This window comes from Bos taurus, chromosome 20, assembly GCF_002263795.3.
Source record: "Bos taurus isolate L1 Dominette 01449 registration number 42190680 breed Hereford chromosome 20, ARS-UCD2.0, whole genome shotgun sequence".
Lineage (NCBI taxonomy): Eukaryota > Metazoa > Chordata > Mammalia > Artiodactyla > Bovidae > Bos > Bos taurus.
In genome coordinates, this window is record NC_037347.1 from 33361245 (window position 1) to 33382882 (window position 21638).

At 40.8% G+C, this 21638-nt stretch overlaps 1 protein-coding gene across 3 annotated transcripts in view; it reads left to right on the forward strand.

Annotated features, from left to right (window-relative positions):
• C6 (complement C6) overlaps positions 1 to 21638 on the forward strand; it is an 85495-nt gene that overhangs the window by 53764 nt on the left and 10093 nt on the right. For all 3 annotated transcript variants that reach the window (XM_010816782.4, XM_010816783.3, NM_001045979.1), the window contains 7 exon segments: positions 395 to 561; positions 1963 to 2188; positions 3601 to 3772; positions 4341 to 4452; positions 8854 to 8986; positions 9888 to 10076; positions 15493 to 15583. In XM_010816782.4, coding sequence (XP_010815084.2) covers positions 395 to 561; positions 1963 to 2188; positions 3601 to 3772; positions 4341 to 4452; positions 8854 to 8986; positions 9888 to 10076; positions 15493 to 15583 — 1090 coding nt within the window.

Here is a 21638-nt window from a genome sequence, read left to right on the forward strand (position 1 = left end):
GAGTCCTTAGGCCTTGGATTACGTCTGTATCCCACCTCTTCTCTCTCCTTAGTAACCACGTGTTCTAGGCCAAATTACTTCTGGCTTCAAAGTCCATGTTTATTATAACACCTACTTCTCAGGACTGTTATGAGAATTACATGAATAATGAGAGTAGAGTGCCCAACATACACGAGTTGCTTAATAAATGGTAGCTGTTAGCACTATGGTTATCATTTCTATTATTAAACTCCCTCTAGGGACAGGAGGTGTGTTTCCAGAGCTTTCACTTAGCTGACTTAATGGAGCTACAAGGTTCTGCCATCTGCTCCTTTTTCCTGTGCAAATAGGCTTTACTTTCAAGTTTGAATTTGCAGTAAAATTAAACAAGTCATTTTCTTGAAATACCTTGCAGGTTCCTTTATGCAGGGATCAGAGAAATCCATATCGCTGGTTCAAGGTGGGAGGAGCGCATATGCGGCGGCTTTGGCTTGGGAGAAAGGGAGCCCGGTTCCGGAAGAGAGGGTATTTTCTGACTGGTTAGAATCAGTGAAGGAAAATCCTTCTGTGATCGACTTTGCGGTAAGGTCAAAAAGCATTATGGGTAAGAGCTAAAGCTGTTGTCTGGCTGCCCAAACTATGCATCACACAATTCCTTTTCCATTTTCTTCTCAGATGATAAAAGAAATGTGTTTCTTTGGTGTGCATGCACAATATACCTTTTTAAAAAACATTGAATTACACATCCCTTGTTTTAGCTGTTCGAACAAGCATTCTGTAGTTAGGCATTTAGAATTCATAGCACACATAAAATACCAAAAGAGGAAATTTGGTGCATAAAACTGCCTAAACTTGCCTAAAGTAGGGCTCTTTATCTTCCCATGTATATAATACATTTGATTTCTGTATTTTTCTTGCAATTCTTTAGTAGATGAGCACTCCTAAATCTTCATTTATAGCTCTGTGGGATATATGAGATTTTAGATCCATTTGAAATTCTGTTTCTATCACCATTGATTAAATTTACCAGTCTTATATTTGTTGTAATTACATTAAAGGGGGTTTTTTATTATGTCTGAAATACTTTGTCCACAAATCAGTCATATGCCACTTAAACCAGTTTTGCCTGAAACAGAAGCACATTTTTTAAAGCCACTGAAGGAGCTATTCTGCTCATTTCATTCAAATGAAAATAAAGGAATTCAACCATCATGAAAGTAGGATGATTTACATGCAGTGTGAAGATATTTGGAATTCTACAGGTTATGGTAGGAAAATGTGGTCCAGCCATCCATCTGGGCACTTGTGAGTCATACACTGCATAGAGAGTCATTCCTCTGGGGTTTTAAAATGTTGATGAGCCTTGATTTTTGTGTTAGCCCCCATATTTGCTATTGTAATTCTTCTATAGATTCTACCAGCAAGTTCATTTCTTTGTGTTCTCTTTCCACATTTTTTCACCTGATTCACCAAAAGCCAATAGTATTATCCCTGGAAAAACAAAGAACACAGACTTCACTCTTCCCAGATCTTTCTGCTTGAGTCAAACTTGCTGATGTTTCACCAAAACATTCCTGAGCTGCCTGACTCTTAGTCACTTATCTCCAGACGCTGATGCTCAATAAATAAGATTCTCATGAGTGACACCTCATCTGAGGCTTCCTCCATAGTAGAAGCGCAGGGAAAGTAAACTCTAAGTACATTACACTTGCTGTACTTTAAGGACAGTGGAAGCCAGCTAATCCTGAAGACTGCTGCTCTACCCAGGATAGAAGGGAAGAAGCTCCCTGCCCTCCCCTTCCCTCATGGAGAGGGCTTTTCTCTACTGGTTCAATAGACAGATATGCCGTATTCTACAATAATCACTTTGAAGCATACGATTGCCCAGGTCTTGCCTCTGATTCCATGAGAACTGGGTGGTGATGTCAACGTGTGCCAAAGAGGTGACTCTGACTAGAGCTTCCCCCTCCCATCTGCTCTTAGCTTGCTCCCATCACGGACCTGGTGAGAAACATCCCCTGTGCGGTGACAAGACGGAACAACCTCAGGAGAGCTTTTCGAGAGTATGCAGCCAAGTTTGACCCTTGCCAGTGTGCCCGATGCCCTAACAGTGGCCGCCCCGTGCTCTCAGGGACCGAATGTCTGTGTGTTTGCCAGAGCGGCACCTATGGCGAGAACTGTGAGAGACGGTCCCCGGATTACAAATCTAGTAAGTGTCAGTAACTTACTAGGGGGCAGGAAGCTTTCCCCTCCCCAAGGTATTCTGGGTTGGTTGATGAAAACAGCAAAACAAACAAAACTTGTCCTTGCAATTTCCACCTTATGCAAATTCACAAGGAAATTAGGCCTGGAGAAAATTAGACTCAAAAGTCAAACAGTTTGATGTCAATCTCAGCTGTAACCTATCAGCTGTGTGACCTTGGAAAAGTCACCTAACCTCTCTGTGCCTCAATCTGTTTTCCATAAAATGGGGATAAGGCCACTATGCACTCGAAAGCTATATATGTGTGTTTATGTAGTTGGGCTTCCCAAGTGGTGCTAGTGGTAAAGAACCCACCTGGCAATGCAGGAGATGTAAGAGAAGTAGGTTTGATCCTTGAGTCAGAAAAATCCCCTGAAGAAGGAAATGGCAACCCACTCCAGTATCCTTGCCTGGAGAATCCCATGGACAGAGGAGCCTGACGGGCTACAGTCCATCAGGTCACACAGAATCAGACACAACTGAAGTGACTAAACAACAACAACATATGAATATGAAATAAACAGCACAATGCCTATAACATAAGGTAAATAAAATTTAAAAACATACTATAAAGTAAACTATATGATACTGATGTTATGAGTCTCTTATGCATTATAATGTAGAATAAGGATGGCTTGTAATAAGGGACAAATTAAGCCACAATCAAAATTTTCATACTGGACTAAGATATATTCATAGCTACCTCTAATCCTCTTTAGAAAGAGATGTGTCATGGGAGTAAGAATATAGTCTATTAGCTTTAGAAATGTATTTTAATATATATATTAGATAGATATACTTTTCAGAAGATGTTAATATGTATACATTGCTGCTAAGTCACTTCAGTCGTGTCCGACTCTGTGCAATCCCATAGATGGCAGCCCACCAGGCTCCCCTGTCCCTGGGATTCTCCAGGCAAGAACACTGGAGTGGGCTGCCATTTCCTTCTCCAATGCATGAAAGTGAAAAGTGAAAGTGAAGTCGCTCAGTAGTGTCCGACCCTCAGCGACCCCATGGACTGCAGCCCACCAGGCTCCTCCGTCCATGGGATTTTCCAGGCAAGAGTACTGGAGTGGGTGCCACTGTCTTCTCCGTGTACACATCGGTGTATGCATATATGTACTGTGTGACACATTGCTGATAGTTGAAAATTATTCAGAGCTGTTGCCATTTTATTCTTCCTGTGGGAACAGGAAAGTAAAAACAGATGATGTATCAGCCACTTTACACAGAGAATTTCTTCTAATCCTGACAACAACTCTATGATATGCTGCAAAGGATCCCACAGCTAAAATGCGAGGCAACCAAGTTGGCCTGGCTTCAAAGCCCAGTTCTCTGGGCTGCACTGAGATCGGTGGGTGGATGTCCCTGTCTTCCAGATGCTGTGGACGGGAACTGGGGCTGCTGGTCCTCCTGGAGCTCGTGTGATGCTACTTATAGGAGATCGAGAACCCGCGAATGCAACAACCCTGCTCCTCAGCAAGGAGGAAAACGCTGTGAGGGGGAGAGGCGGCAAGAGGAGCACTGCACGTTCTCCATAATGCAGAACGAGTAAGGATGGGAAGACGGGCACCGGAGAGAGTGGGCAGCCCCCATCCCCGCTGCTAGAGACTTGCAATATTTATTTTCTTATTGCTAAGTGAAGAAATACTTAGAATTTTACCTATTCCAACATATCAGTGAGGTGTTAGATATGCTACTACCCCCTTTCCTCTCTAATATTTTCTCTCTTTTTTATCTGTTTTATATATATATATGGGCTTCCCAGGTGGTGCTAGTGGCAAAGAACCCACCTGCCGATGCAGGAGACATAAGAGACACAGGTTCTATCTCTGGGTCAGGAAGATTCCCTGGAGGAGGTCATGGCAACCCACCCCAGTATTCTTGCCTGGGAAATCCCATGAACAGAGGAACGTGGTGGGCTATAGTCCATGGGGTTGCAAAGAGTCAGACACAATTAAAGCAACTTAGCATGCTCTAAAATATATATATACACACACATACATACATAATGTGTGTGTATATATATATATATATGCATCCATATATGTACATACATAGACATTTAAGTATGTGTACATATTTATTTTATTATACACGTCTTTTTTTTCCCTTCTAGTGGACAACCATGCATCAGTGATGATGAGGACATGAAAGAAACTGATCTCCCTGAATTAGAATCAGATTCAGGGTGTCCTCAACCAGTCCCTCCAGAAAATGGATTTATTCGGGTAAGCATCCCGACCTTCACTTTAGGTTTGGACTCCTAAAAGGAGAACTTAGGAAGCATGCATTTTCTTTTATGTGGAGTTATTTTTTTCTTAGTTTAATAACCTATTGACTTAAAAGGTAAAAAAGGTAATATTTAGAAAGGCTCCACCACTTCCCCTCTTGAATTCCCTGAAGACATCCTCATACCTAGTTGTTAGACCAAAGAACGGCAGGGTCTTTTGTGCTCCTTGGCACTAACTCATGTGCTGATGACATATTTATGTGAGTGGAGAATGGATTGGATGACTTCTCTGCTGCTGCTGCTGCTAAGTTGCTTCAGTCGTGTCCGACTCTGTGTGACCCCAAAGACGGCACCCCACCAGGCTCCCCCGTCCCTGGGATTCTCAAGGCAAGAGTACTGGAGTGGTTTGCCATTGCCTTCTCTGGATGACTTCTCTAAGAGTCTACAAATAAGATCTGACTGTTTATTTCTGAATCTGAACAAACTAACCCCCTAACTAAGGCACATTATCAGGGAAACAAACTAGTTTGACTATAACATAGGCAGTGTTGAGCCTATAATGATTTATTAGGCTAAATACCTATAGAACTCTTAAGCAATCAAAGTTTTATTACCTTTTATCTTTTTTCTTTAAACCACTGTATGTTTCTATGATTAAAAACAACTTTTTTGTTAGACAGTTCTGTGACTTTAGATACAAATTTTCAGGAGATACATAATACTTAAATTGATCACAGGAGACATGTGCCTTAATCAATTTTACATTTTTAAAAGAAATTTTACCTTTCTTAAACCCAATAAAGCCTTTAATCTGTTTCCAACTGTGTCATATTTATGATTAAAGAGCAATAAGCTTTGATTCTCCAAAGCCAGCAAATAAATAGCCACAGAACAGTGTCTGCACTATATATCTTCCCTATTCATACATCTGCTCATGTATAAGGTGTTAGGCCTAGAGGTGTGAAGGGGGAGAAATATTTTGGAGGAGAGTAATGTCCTTGGCCACCTGATGTGAAGAGCTGAATTATTAGAAAAGACCCTGATGCTCGAAAAGATTGAAGGCAGGAGGAGAAGGGGATGGCATCACCAACTCGATGGACATGAGTTTGAGCAAGCTCCAGGAGCTGGTGATGGGCAGGGAAGCCTGGCGTGCTGCAGTCCACGGGGTCACAAAGAGTCGGACATGACTGAGTGACTGAACTGAACCGAACGTTCATTAGTCCTTACTGGAGAACCAGAGATTCTCAAACTCCAAAGTCTTGAGCAAGGCCCAGAAACTTCCGTAACAAGCAAGATCTTGTGTAATACTGGTGCTGCTAGTTGGGGAGCCACACTTGGGGAACAAATCCTTTAGGACAGGGATCAGCAAACTATACCCATGGGCCAAATCTGGTCTGCCGTCTGTTTTTCTTTTTCTTTTCTTTTTTAGTGTTTATTTAGTCATGTTTGGCTGAGTCTTTGTTGCTGCTCCATTTTTTTCTCTAGTTGCAGCAAGCAGGGCTTACCCTTCCTTCTCACTGCCGTGGTGTCTCTTGTTGAGACACAAGCTCTAGAGTGAGCAGGTTTCAGTAGTTGCGGCCTCCAGGCTTTAGAGCTCAGGCTCAATAGTTGTGGTGCACAGGCTTAGTTGCTCCAGGGCATGTGGGATCTTCCGGGACTAGGGGTCGACACGTGTCCCTTGCATTGGCAGGTGGATTCTTTACCACTGAGCCACCAGAGAGGCCCTTTTCTTCTTTTTCAAGTGAAGTTTTTTGGAACACAACTACATTCGTTTGTTTACATAATGACTATGACTTTTTTGTGCAACAGTGGCACAAGGTGACAGGCGCTACCTGGCCTGTAGCTGACTCTCAAGGCCCTTTACAGAAATAGTTTGCCAATCCTTGCCCTTTTCAACATTATCCTCAAAATTACACTTTGTCACATCCAGATTTCTAAATAATTTTTAATCTGTTTGCATCAGTTGCTTACATAAAGTGTTAAAATGATTGACGTTCTAATTTTAAAAACACACAAAAGGTTTAACAGTGATTCATTATTCCAATGACTCTTCACAAAATTAGAATATATGTTTCCATTTCTACGAATAAGTTCACTCCTTGCTTCAATTTACTCTTTATTAAAGGCCTAATTCCTACCTAACAATAGTTTTTGCTCAAAAGTAAGACAATTTTGACTTTCCTAATGAGCACCTTCTAGAATTCCAAGTAGCAAAATGCCCCTTTTACGGAGTCAAAGGCAGATATGCCTCATTCCAGGCTAGAGTAATCGTGCCACTGCACGTGAAGGTATCTGTTTAGTGACCAAAGGCACTTACCCCAGAGGCAAGTGACAGTGACTCTGGGTAAAGGCCCTTGCTAAGTTGGTCTAGCAGATGTGTTGACCAAAGCTTGATGGCTGCAGCATATACTTATAGGTTATAGCTTCATAAGAGAAATGAAGCAGAAGCTTGTGACAATAACTTATTTCAGAGTGATTGTGAGGGAAAAGGTTCAGCCTTTGAATAAAATATCCAGATCATTAATACTAGTCATCATGCCATTCCCCTTGGAAACACAGCCATATCCATAATAACCAATGATGGGATACTTTTTTTGTATTCAGAAAATTAATCGTCTTCTGGGAGACAAGTTGAATCACATGGCCACGTAGTAACAAAGGTTGATAATTGAACTTTCACGTCCCTCAAAATTCCCATCTTCAGTTCTCAGAGAATAACTTCCTAGTCAGTCCTTTGTACTTGCCTCCCATTCAGTAAGGAGAGACCGTTACATTACTGTCTTCCTAAAAAGGAGAGTGTTTTTCATTTTATTCAGCATAGTTATCAAGCCCTGTGTAAGGCTCAGATGGTAAAGAATCTGCTTCCAATGCAGGAGACCGGGGTTCGATCCCTGGGTCAGGAAGATATCCTGGAGAAGGGAATGGCAACTTATGCCAATATTCTTGCCTGGAGAATCCCATAGACAGAGGGGCTTGGAGGGCTAGAGTCCATGGCATTGCAAAGAGTCGGTCTCAACTGAGTGACTAACACACAAAGATTTGTGAGGCAGAGATCTGGTAGAAGAAATACCACTCAGGCATAGGTGTGGGGCTGATAAATGTGATAAACATAAAGTAGAGCTTATACAAGTTTAAGCATAGGGGTGGGGCTGATAAATGTGATCAACATAAAATAGAATTTTGTGCAAGTTTCTCTCCAAAACCGAAAGGATGATACATGTGATGAAACTGGTAAATGAAAGAGATTTCCCACACAGGAAATTCTACTTGAGTTGCGTCTTGGGACAATGGAATAGAGAAGATGTTGAGGATAGAGGAAACAGCTAATAAAGATATGGAGGCATGAAAGAGAATATTATGTGCAAAGAATGGTAGATGCCTAAATGCCTTTGTTTTCCTAGAGCATTCTATGGGAAGAAATGGCAAGAGGTGAGGATGGGGAAGTGGGTTAAGTTTCATATTCCAAGTTAAGAATATAAAACCCACTTTATCTTAAAATCTTTTTGTGAACTCCCACATGCCAATAGTTGCACTTTATTTACACATTAACTGGGAAAATATGTAATGCCCAATAGGTTATTAAGAACACTTTCAAATGATTTGTAGTCAATTTGTTACCATAGCAATTGCATATATTTGCTTCATATGTAGAATACATTACTTATTCAGTTTATAGCCACTGCGGTGTTGCTTCAGTCGTGTCCGACTCTGTGCCACCCCATAGACGGCAGCCCACCAGGCCTCCCGTCCCTGGGATTCTCCAGGCAAAAACACTGGAGTAGGTTGCCATTTCCTTCTCCAATGCATGAAAGTGAAAATTGAAAGTGAAGTCGCTCAGTCGTGTCCGACTCTAGTGACCCCATGGACTGCAGCCTATAGCATATAGTTTTCTTATTCTTGCAATAGTAAGCCAACACATATACAGAGGGGAGTAAGTTATTAAGTAAATATATATATATATATTCTAATCAATTTAAAGTAGCAATATGGAAGAAGGATTAGAAGAGGGACTAGTTAGTTGTTAGATAGGTAGATAGTTGTGGTGAGTGAAGTCGCTCAGTCATGTCTGACTCTTTGCAACCCTGTGGACTGTAGCCCACCAGGCTCCTCTGTCCATGGGATTCTCCAGGTAAGAATACTGGAGTGGGTTGCCATTTCCTTCTCCAGGGGATCTCCCTGATCCAGGGATCGAGTTGAAGAGATAATATGTACTGTGAGCAAAGGCAATGATGATGGCAAAGGAAAGGAGTGAACTTTGAGAGATATTTGGAAGTATAAATTTAGCAGACTTTGAGTAGATACAGGAATGAAGGAACAGAAAAGATCTAGGAGGGCCCTGAGGTGTTTGAAGATACCATTCATCACATTAGTAATGCGCTGATTTTGGTTTTAATTCTAGAATGAAAAGAAACAGTACTCAGTTGGCGAAGAAGTTGAAATTTTATGCTTTACTGGATTCAAAGCTGTTGGATACCAGTACTTCAGATGTTTACCAGACAGAAGCTGGAGGCAAGGAGACGTGGAATGCCAACGTGAGAACTGGGCAGACCCTCTATGTGACTCTGCTAAAGAATGAACGTGCCCAAAATAAACAAAGCAAAGTCACACCCTTAGATTAGTACATTTTACCATTTTTCAGTAACTCTGGTGAAAAGATTTAGTGAAACAGAAAATAGAATTCGTCTGCTAAAGTTAGATTTCAAACTGTCTTCATATTTTAGTTCTCACCCCTGCATGTTAGCCGGTCCGTGAGGCTTGTGCTTAAAAAGAAATTGGGGACTTTTGCTAACTGCATCCAACTACCGACATCAGCCTGGCCCAGTGTACCAAGAGATGCAAGCTAATGGGTCCCAGGGAAATGATGCTTAACTCTTACGTGTCAGAGATGGCATATCATGTGAAATGAGGTTTTCTCCTTGGAGCACATTGGCATGCTTTGCTGGAAAAGAGAGCAAGGGTTTGTAGGCTCCACATATACCCATGCTTCATCGGAGTCAAAATGTGAATCAAACTAGGTTCAGATGGGGACTCCAAAGAGTTATTATTGAATACCATAACACAAAGTTGAAATCAGTATCAATTAGAACTTCTGCCTCTGTGTCACCCATGGTGCAGCCACCTGCTTTTGGGAAAGCTCACTGGGGAGAAGAGTGAAAAAGATTATTTCTTGAAAATGTCCCAGTGATGTAGTAAAAGTTACGAATATCTGAAATCGTTTCCATAGCAAGTTCTTCCGTTAATGGAACTAAAGGCAGTTTCTCAGTGGAAGCCTGGGATCCTCAACCCCCTGTTTTTCTGCTCAAAAGGCAGCATTAACACTTAACCAATGTGGTCAATCACATTAAAATCATTTCTTGGAATGCACAAAATCTGCCTGTATCCCTTGAGTGTTCTGCTCCACCAAAAGCATCTGAAATGTTTTTCTCTCTGCAGGGACAGAGTGCCTCAAGCCAATAGTGCCAGAAGGACTGACGCTGTCACCATTTCAGACATTATATAAAATTGGTGACTCCATCGAGCTGACCTGTCCCAGAGGTTTGGTTGTCAATGGGCCATCAAGGTACACATGCAGTGGGGATTCCTGGACACCACCCATTTCGGACTCACTCAGCTGTGAAAAAGGTAACAGCTCAGGATCCTGGGGTCTGCTAGGGTGGTGTCCTTTGAGATTATCTGTGTAGCATCCACAGAGATGCTGTTGCTTATGATGGGCTGAGTTGTATTTCACCTTGTATCGATGACGAGCTCAGGCAACACGTAAGTAGCTATTGGTCAAGTGGATACTTTCAAATCTTGGAGAGTGAGATCAATTTTATTTTCTAATCTAATACTTCAATATTTTGATACAGCACAAGTGCTCTCATATAACAAGATCAGAATTGAGAGTTAACTGAAATTTTAGCTCAAGTGGAGAGTGACAAAAAAATAATACACACTGCTTTTTGATTAATTAAATATTTTATTTTAACTTATTTGCTTGTTTGGTGAGTCACTTCAGTCCTGTCTGACTTTTTGCAACTCCCTGGACAGTAGCCCACCAGGCTCCTCCATCCATGGGGAGAAGCAAGAAGACTGGAGTGGGTTGCCATTTCCTCCTCCAGGGATCTTCTCGACCCAGGGATCATACCCACATCTCCTACAGTCCCTGCATTGCACGTGGATTCTTTACTGCTGAGATACTGGGAGCCTATTATTTTTAATTTAGAAGATAGAAATACACAAATATTTCCCAATTTTCTAACATAGGACCAACCTCTTATTTCATAAAGGGTCTCCTGATTTGAGTTCCAAGATTTCTTTCTTGAATAAAACAAATACCTAATTCATCTTTTGCTATCCCATAGATAGAAATTTTGCTATCCCATATCAATTTCTCTAAAAAAATAAGTTTTTAAACTCCAAGTAGGGAACCTCTTTAAAAAACACCTCTGCTTAAGTCCCTTTCCCTGATTCTGATGTCATTGAGCTAAGACAGCCAGTATTTGTGTTTATATAAAATCTTTCCGAGTTAATCTGGATACAGCCAAAGTTGACAATTACTGTTTTGAAGAGAGTTGAAGGCTTAAAGGCAACTTTTGCAGCAAATTTGACTAGAAAGTGCTTTAAAATTTTTATATGTATTGTTTACTTTAATCTTTTACAGTAGTTTCAAACCCACAATTAATTCAGAGAAACATTTTTGCAAACCATTTTAAATTACTCAATGTTTTCGACTTAGTTTTTATAAAAATAATTTTTCTCCTTCATTTTATCAGTTGATATATTTATCAACTTATATGTAAGTTTGATATATTATGTAAGTTGATATATTTAATCAACTTACACAATTACAGTACGAATTGGCATAAATAGACTTGGAAACAAATAAAACTGACTCTTGGTAAGTCTATAACTGGACTAGTGAATGCAGAAGAATGAAGCTGTGAAAGAGAGGAACATATAAACCCAGAAGTTCAGTTTCTGACAGGCAGCTAGCAGGAGGAGCTGAGAACTCCCATTAGTCTGGCGTGTTGGTTACTTGGAGGAAAAGGAAGGGAGCTTCATCTGTTTCATATCTTTCAAATTTCTCAACATGCTTGTTCAAGTTATGTCTCATTTTTAATCAGAAAATCCTGGAGGGTTTATCTGAGCTCAGATATGATTGGGCCTATTTTGCCTATGAAAAAACTAAAGGCAAAGAGAGGTTAAATTAGACCCAAAACCAGACAGTTTGGGTCAAACAAGCAGCTCTGCTAATTCCTCAAGCTCTCTGCTACCTTGTTTTCTTTATCCTGTTCTGTGCTTTTATAACGTCTGAAGGAAAAGGGGAAACTTAATCTCTTACATGGGTTTCCCTGGTGGCTCAGACGGTAAAGCATCTGCCTGCAATGCAAGAGACCTGGGTTCAGTCCCTGGGTTGGGAAAATCCCCTGGAGAAGGAAATGGCAACCCACTCCAGTATTCTTGCCTGGAGAATCCCAGGAACAGAGGAGCCTGGTGGGCAACAGTCCGTGGAGTCACAAAGAGTTGAACACAACTGAGTGACTTTCACTTTTCAACTGTTATATAACCTTAAAACTATTGATGAAGAGATCATATGGAAATCTGTGAGAACTTCAGGTTGGTATTGTGGCTTAGCTTCACTTGATTCTTGATCATGCACATCAGAGAGATAAATGTGTTTGGGAACCACACAGTTTACAAAATTAAGATTCTCTGGGCATCTTAGGTAGATACTTCTCTTTATACAAATAACAGCATATGTATACACATACACACACCCCTCCATGTTTTTAAAAGAAATTGCAATTATAATTCAAACTGAGAGATAACGAAATGCTCTACATTGAGATAAAAGAAAGAAATACTCTATCTCATCTACTTTCTCTCTGACAACGTTGGCAGAAAGATCAATGAAAGGAGTCACAGAAAAAGAAAGTCATCAATAAAACTGAACCTCTTTCCTCTCAATGTGGCAGGAGATGTGTGATATAGAGATGTCCAGGTCATTGGTTGACCAGAAAGACTTTTAATTCTTTTAATGTGAAAAAGAATTTTGCTTCCTGAAGAAATGAGATGCCGTACACCTCCCCTGTCATTTTTATCCCTTCCTCTAAGAAGTTAGCACCTCCAAAGATCCCCTTGCCCTCATCACTCTTTAAAGATTGCAATGTTTTCATTTCCAGGTTGCTCACAAATTGTGCAGGGCAGAAAATGTGAGCAGCTGAGGACCAGTTCTGGCTTCCACCTGACACTTAGTGAGGGAGCAAAGAGTCCTTTTATGTGTTCACTGATGACGTCAAACTGGTAGGCAGGGAGCAAAGCTCTGTGTGCTTGAAAACTGATGCTCTTTGGAAATGTATAACTTAGAGTCCCTCCTTGACCTGAGTAAGTGTGGATTTATTTACAAAAGCCAAAGAGGCATAGCCACACAAGACACCAAAAAAAACAAGCCCGTGTCAATGGATATCTTAGTATCTGAGAACTTAGCAGCAGTTATAGGTCTCCATGTTCATGAAAGCTCTGAGCCAAATTTCACCAGATAGAATGAGGGTCCTAAAAGAGGAGAATAGTAGGAAATGCATAGCAGCAAAGAAGAAAATGTACCAATTTTTAAAATCTTTATTTTTGCCTCTAACATAAACGTGCTTCCCTACCAAACCTCCTGCCTGATATACCTTTCTACTTCCCTCCTTTGTCAGTTGCTTGCTTCAGAGGCCACTGCTACTGTATGGATGCCTGATTAATCAGATCCAGTCTAGGGACGTGTGTTTCATCCAGGAGGCTCAGGATGTCAGCTCCATGTTTAATTCAAAACTAAAGCTTCTTTGGGTGAGCCTCAACATAAGCAAAGATAGCCAAGATTTCCCCTTCCATATAATATACCTACTGCAACGCAGATATATAATTCACGTGAAATATGGAAGACCTGGTTTCGATCCCTGGGTTGGGAAGTTCCCCTGGAGGAGGGCATGGCAACCCACTCCAGTATCCTGAAGAATCCCCATGGACAGAGGAGACTGGTAGACTACAGTCCATGGAGTCACAAAGAGCTGGACATGACTGAGCAACTAAACACAGCATTCAGAACATAATATACCCGTGTTCTTCATTCTACTTTAATCTCCCTTCCTCCTATTCAGCATTCAATTGCTCACCTTAGCACAAGCATCATTTCCTTATAAATCTTCCTTACCATTCTCAGTTTTTGTTTTTTGCTGATATGGTCTCCTGAAATCATATTTCTTCCAAATACCTAACTCAGCTTTTAATTATAAACTCATCACTATGATTATTTGATTAATGTCTCTTTTTCCACTATTGCTTAGATTCATGGAAAAAGAGGATAACTGCTGTCTTCATTTTTCTTCTTCTTTTTTCCCACCATAACATCCTAGTACCTAGAATATCGGGCAGGGATAAATAGCTACATTTGGGAGCTGTCCATTTCTCCACTGATTATTTGTATAAGAAAAGTCTGGCTTTTCATTATCCCCTAAAATCCATTTGCACAATTGTTGACACTGATATCCATATTGCTAAACTTAATGGACAATATTTCGGTCCTCATCTGCTTTGGTCTCTCAGTAACGTTCGACAGAGCTGACCTTCTTCTGCAGATGCATTCTTTCCCTGCTTCCAACACACAATGCCATCTGGTTTAGCTTCTACCTCAATGATCCCTCCGTAGGCTAATAACAAATTTAAATCTTTCCCACAGACTTCTCCACTGAGCTTTAGGCCTGAGTATCCAAATTTCTATACATCTGTTTTGTTTGGCTGTCTTAGAGAGATCACAGATTCAGCATTTGCAGAGAGGAATTCCTGAGTCACCACCCTTGCCTCCCTACCACTAACTTTTTCTAATATTTACTATTTCAGTTTAGGCACCAACATCTATTCCCTTATGCAAACCAGAAATCTAAGAATGATACTTGACAGTTCTCATAACCTACCCACAATATGCAATCTCATGCATTTTACATGCTTGAAATGTCTCAGGTTCACCCACTTCTCTCCATTTCCACCTCTGGCACTTTGATCCAAATGACCATTCTCTTTCACCCAAACTACTATAGTGAAAGTGAAAGTTGCTCAGTCATGTCAGATTCTTTTCGACCCCATGGACTGTACAGTCCATGGAATTCTCCAGGCCAGAATACTGGAGTGGGTAGCCTTTTCCCTTCTCTAGAGGGTCTTCCCAATAATAACCTCATAAATCGTCTACTGTCTTGACCACCATGCCTCTCCAAATGCATTCTCTACACAGAAGCCAGAATTAAATTCTTTTCCAAATCCAGACCTGATTTTGTCACACCACCCCCTGCTAAAACCTATCAGAGATTTACCACTGCTTATGAAATAAGACAAAAATCCTTCAAAAGCCCTTTATGACCCTACACAGTTCACCGCACAGCCATCTCTCTGGCCATTTCTTGCTGCTTGCCCTTGTTTCCCTGGCTTTCTTTCAATTCCAAGAAAGTCAAATGTTCTCTCTCTATTGAGCACTTTCATGTCTGCTGTTTCCTTTCCCTCCATCATACTCCCTGTTCTCTTCCCATTTTACTGTTCATAACCTTCCTAGCTACATCAATTTTCTTGATTATATGCTTTCTCTTTAATAGCACTAATAACAGCAGAAATTCTATGTGTAGAGTGTGTTTGTTTGATTAATGTCTGTCTGCCCAGAAGACTAGAATTTCTGAGAGCATGGGATCTGGGTCAAATTTTGCTCAACTCACTATCCTCAGAATCTATCACAGTGCTGGTAAATCATAGTCGTTCAATAAATATTTGAAAAACGAACAAAAATTTCACCAATTTCATTTTGTTGAACTTAATAGCAGTTTTAGGTTGGAAACATGACAGCTCACAAGGGCTAGAAAGGACTTTTCGGATGGACTATTTCATAACAACAGATTTGTAAAAGCTAAAATGAGTGCTCTAACTCTAGGAGATAAGTGAGAACATTTCACCATAGCCTTTTCTCCTAAATTCAAACTTACCACTTGAAATCCATGCTGTGAACTGTTCTTTTCTTCATTTTCTTTTGTTTCAGATGTCCTGACAGGCTTAAGGGGTCACTGTCAACCAGGACAAAAACAGTTGGGATCTGAATGCGTTTGCATGTCTCCAGAAGAAGACTGTGGGTAAGAGATACTCTCTGGACTGAGCTTGGGAACTGAGAAAACCAGTCTAGTGTAACCAACTTCATGAAGGAGCCGGGCTTCTTAAAGCATGAATACAAAGCATATTAATTTTTAATATAACTGATACCCCCTGTGCTCTGTTGAATTCTTCCTTCCCCACTGAGTAGCAGGCATTCTTAATTATCTCTCAGCCTTGTTCCCTAAGTTTGCATAGCTTTTGTACTAAAACAGTTTCATTCTGGTGATAAAGACATTTCTATCCTGTTTAAAGCATCAGACACAATTATCTCAAAGCCTTCTTCTCCCCACTAAGTATAGAGGCAAAGTTGTGACTCCAAGAGGTTGGAGTAGAGAAAGAGGTATGAGCATGGACTTCACACACACATGAACACACACAAACACACACATCTCTTTGTTAGTTTATCCTTTCACATGTTGGCAGAGAGCATAAAGAAAAATGATATATCCTTATATGGCTGCCATGACTCTCTGTTGTTATAATTGCCTTTTTCTACATAAACAGACCCAGGAGTGTCGAGTGCTTATTAATGTCAGGACTACATTCATGGGAGTAAAATCCAAAGTTAAGACTCGCTTAAGGAAAAATTTTGTTTCTCTATCTTACAAAATAAATTCATGGGGAAGGCAGTCTAGGGATGGTCTGGTGATTCTTTTCTTTCAGATAGAACTGGAGCTCCTTCCTGCTGTCTGTTCTGCTATGCTTTTTTTTTTAATCTAATATTCATATTTTATTTTTTATTGAGGTATAGCTGATACTTTATTTCTTTTTATTAAAGTTGTCTATTCTGACATTCTTGAAGTTATATCATGGTCCAAGATTTCTCTGCTGGAGTACAATAGAAGGAAGACCAGAAATGGACACATGCTCTCTTTTTAAGGAGAGTTCCTGGGGGATTCATCACGGCTTCCATTTCACTACTCTTCTCTTGTTCACATGGCCATGTGGCCCTGCAAGGGAGGCGATGAAATGCCTAGAATCAAAATCATTGGCTAGAAGCAAAAGCATTTTTTCAATAAAATTCTGTTCAATTCAGTTCAGTTGCTTAGTCATGTCCGACACTTTGTGATCCCATGGACCACGGCACAACAGGCCTCCCTGTCCATCCCCAAATCCCAGAGTTTACTCAAACTCATGTCCATCGAGTCGGTGATGCCATCCAACCATCTCATCCTCTGACATCCCCTTCTCCTCCTGCCCTCAATCTTTCCCAGCATCAGGGTCTTTTCCAGTGAGCCAGCTGTTCGCATCAGGTGGCCAAAGTATTGGAGTTTCAGCTTCATCATCAGTCCTTCCAATGAACACCCAGGACTGATCTCCTTTAGGATGGACTGGTTGGATCTCCTTGCAGTCCAAGGGACTCTCAAGAGTCTTCTCCAACACCACAGTTCAAAAGCATCAATTCTTTGGCACTCAGCTTTCTTTATACCCCAACTCTCATATCCATACATGATTACCGGAAAAACCATAGCCTTGACTAGATGGACCTTTGTTGGCTAAGTAATGTCTCTGCTTTTTAATATGCTGAAATTTAATATAACTTTCTTTCCAAGGAGTAAGAGTCTTTTAATTTCATGGCTGCAGTCACCATCTGCAGTGATTTTGGAGCCCCAAAAATAAAGTCAGCCACTGTTTCCACTGTTTCCCCATCTATTTGCCATGAAGTGATGGGACCAGATGCCATGATCTTAGTTTTCTGAATGTTGAGCTTTAGGCCAACTTTTTCACTCTCTTCTTTCACCTTCAAGAGGCTCTTTAGTTCTTCTTCACTTTCTCCATAAGGGTGGTGTCATCTGCATATCTGAGGTTATTGATATTTCTCCCAGCAAACTTGATTCCAGCTTGTGGTTCATCCAGCCCAGCATTTCTCATGATGTACTCTGCATATAAGTTAAATAAGCAGGGTGACAATATACAGCCTTGACGAACTCCTTTTCCTATTTGGAACCAGTCTGTTGTTCCATGTCCAGTTCTAACTGTTGCTTCCTGACCTGCATACAGATATTTCAAGAGGCAGGTCAGGTGATCTGATATTCCCAACTCTTTCAGAATTTTCCACAGATATTGTGATCCACACAGTCAAAGGCTTTGGCATAGTCAATAAAGCAGAAAGAGATGTTTTTCTGGAACTCTCTTGCTTTTTCCATGATCCAGGGAATGTTGGCAATTTGATCTTTGTTTCCTCTGCCCTTTCTAAAACCAGCTTGAACATCTGGAATTTCACAGTTCACGTATTGCTGAAGCCTGGCTTGGAGAATTTTCAGCATGACTTTACTAGAGTACGAGATGAGTGCAATTGTGCAGTGTTTAAGCATTCTTTGGCATTTCCTTTCTTTGGGATTGGAATGAAAACTGACCTTTTCCAGTTCTGTGGCCACTGCTGAGTTTTCCAAATTTGCTGGCATATTGAGTGCAGCACTTTCACAGCATCATCTTTTAAGATTTGAAATAGCTCAACTGGAATTCCATCACCTCCACTAGCTTTGTTCGTAGTGATGCTTCCTAAGGCCCACTTGACTTCACATTCCAGGATGTCTGACTCTAGGTGAGTAATCACACCATCGTGATTATCTGGGTCATGAAGATCTTTTTTGTACATTTCTTCTGTGTATTCTTGCCACCTCTTCTTAATATCTTCTGCTTCTGTTAGGTCCATACTATTTCTGTCCTTTATTGAGCCCATCTTTGCATGAAAGTTTCCCTTGGAATCTCTAATCATCTTGAAGAGATCTCTAGTCTTTGCCATTCTATTATTTTCTTCTATTTCTTTGCACTGATCACTGAAGAAGACTTTCTTATCTCTCCTTATTATTCTTTGGAATTCTGCCTTCAAATGGGTTTATCTTTCCTTCTCTCCTTTGCTTTTTGCTTCTCTTTTCACAGCTATTTGTAAGGCTTCCTCAGACAGCCATTTTGCTTTTTTGCATTTCTTTTTCTTGGGGATGGTCTTGATCCCTGTCTCCTGTACAATGTCACAAACCTCCATCCATAGTTCATCAGGCATTCTGTCTATCAAATCTAGTCCCTTAAATCTATTTCTCACTTCCACTGTATAATCACGAGGTATTTGATTTTAGTCATACCTGAATGGTCTATGATTTTCCCTACTTCTTCAATTTAAGTCTGAATTTGGTAATAAGGAGCTCATGATCTGAGCCACAGTCAGCTCCTGGTCTTGTTTTAGCTTCTATATACATCTCTTTGCATCTTTGGCTGCAAAGAATATAATCAATCTGATTTCAGTGTTGGCCATCTGGTGATATCCACGTGTAGAGGCTTCTCTTGTGTTGTTGGAAGAGGGTGTTTGCTATGACCAGTGCGTTCTCTTGGAAAAACTTTATTAGCCTTTGCCCTGCTGCATTCTGTACTCCAAGGCCAAATTTGCCTGTAACTCCAGGTGTTTCCTGACTTCCTGCTTTTGCATTCCAGTCCCCTATAATGAAAAGGACATCTTTTGGGGTGTTAGTTCTAAAAGGTCTTGTAGGTCTTCATAGAACCATTCAACTTCAGCTTCTTCAGCATTACTGGTCCAGGCATAGACTTGGATTACCATAAATTGAATGGTTTGCCATAGAAATGAACAGAGATCATTCTGTCATTTTTGAGATTGCATCCAAGTACTGCATTTTGGACTCTTTTGTTGATCATGATGGCTACTCCATTTCTTCTAAGGGATTCCTGCCGACACTAGTAGATATAATGGTCATCTGAGTTAAATTCACCCATTCCACTCCATTTTAGTTTGCTGATTCCTTTAGAATGTCAACGTTCACTCTTGCCATCTCCTGTTTGACCACTTCCAATTTGCCTTGATTCATGGACCTAACATTCCAGGTTCCTATGCAGTATTGCTCTTTACAGCATCAGATCTTGCTTCTGTCACCAGTCACATCCACACCTGGGTGTTGTTTTTGCTTTGGCTCCTTCCCTTCATTCTTCCTGGAGTTATTTCTCCACTGATCTCCAGCAGCACATTGCACACCCATCTTTCAGTGTCCTATCTTTTTGCCTTTTCATACTGTTCATGGGGTTCTCAAGGCTAGAGTACTGAAGTGCTTGCCATTCCTTTCTCCAGTGGACCACATTCTGTCAGAACTCTCCACCATGACCTGTCTGTCTTGGGTGGTCCTACATGGTGAATAAAATTAGAGTTAAGTTACTGAGGAAGAGAATGAATAAATGGTGAAATAATAAGTCAACAGACTGTGTCCAGTTGTGATATTTCACTTTTTATATATTTTAAACAATGCAGGCTGTTCTAGGGCAATTTTCATCTTTATTTTTTATTTTTTTAATATAAATTTATTTATTTTAATTGGAGGCTAATTACTTTACAATATTGTATTGGTTTTGCCATACATCAACATGAATCTGCCACGGGTGTACACATGTTCCCCATCCTGAACCCCTTTCCCACCTCCCTCCCCATACCATCACTCTGGGTCATCCCAGTGCACCAGCCCCAAGCATCCTGTATCATAAATCGAACCTGGACTGGCAATTCATTTCACATATGATATTATACGTGTTTCAATGCCATTCTCCCAAATCATCCCACCCTCGCCCTCTCCCACAGAGTCCAAAAGACTGTTCTATACATCTGTGTCTCTTTTGCTGTCCATGTACATAATTGTTGGGGCTTCCCAGGTGGCTCAGTGATAAAGAATTCACCTGCCAATGCAGGAGGCACAGGTTCGATCCCTGGGTCAAGAAGATCCCCTGAAGAGGGGAACGGCAACCCACTGCAGTATTCTTGCCTGGAAAATCCCATGGACAAGGAGCCTGCTGGGCTACAGTTCATGGAGTCACAAAGGGTCAGACACAACTTGGCGACTAAACAGCAGCAGCAGCAGTTCATAATTGCTACCTTTGAATTTTTCTTCTATTTCTTTGCACCCAGGTTTTTTTTCAGCTTTAACACTGATCGCCTCTCACATTCTTCTGAGTTCCAAGTAAACAAACGCTTGTAGAGACACTTTGTTTATTTATTTATTTATGAGAACACTACGGGGACTTTTTCTGTAACATCCCACTGTTGTAATTCAGCCCAAAGTTGGCTCTGTCTACCTTCCTAAGAATCGACCACAAGTGGTCCGCCTTGTATGAGCTACTGCTGCTGGTGGGTCTCCTCACCCAGAAGATGGCCTTCTAGGGAGAACTCACAACATTCACATTGTCCATGTAACCAGAGGGAACTTCTTTCTTTGTCTTTGCAATACCAGACTATGAGAGTACAGACTGTCCTCTAGAACTGTCTGAATTTCAGCTCAGCCCTCCCTCTCCAGCCTCTTCCTATACTCCTCAGTTCTCTTTGATATGGCATCAAAGGTGTTTGTGAGAGTGACTGGCCCCACAGCTTAAGTTCCCTGAACTTAAAAAGTGGCTTTTTGTTCTCTCTCTGGGCTTCAGTTCCTGGAAACAAATTTACACACTGGTGCACTGATTTTTAACTCTGAAGTTGACATCGGAGAAGAAACTCAGGTTTGGAGTAATCAAGTTCTTGTCCTCTCAGCAAGAGAAAGACTATGGCTATCTTCTTGTTAGCAGGACCCATCTCTTTACTTAGATTTAGTGACTTATTCAGAGATCGACCTAAAAACTCATGCTCTTAGTCACAATACAAACACACTTGCAATGCTATATAATTATGTATAAGACTTTGGTGTTGCAATTGAGTTCAGGGGAAGTGCAGACTAAAATGGTCTAGGTTGATCAGGATTAATGTAGCCAAGAATTGACCTGAACATAGACAGCCAGAGAGGGGAGACAGTGCAACATGGATTGAGCAAGGCATGGGATGGTAGCAAAGGAAGAATAATCTTGTCAGTCTAGAAAATGCTCAATACATTGTCAGGTAATAAAAAGGGATTAAGGAGGATGGGAAACTGATTCTAGAAAGGAAAGTTGATTGGATGAATTCAAAATACGGAAGATTTTGATTATCAGAATTAATTGTGAGTAGTAACAAGCTTAAAATGAAATTTTTTTTAAGGAAAATGAATCCCAGAGCATGCAAGATTAAATGAGAGACTGAAA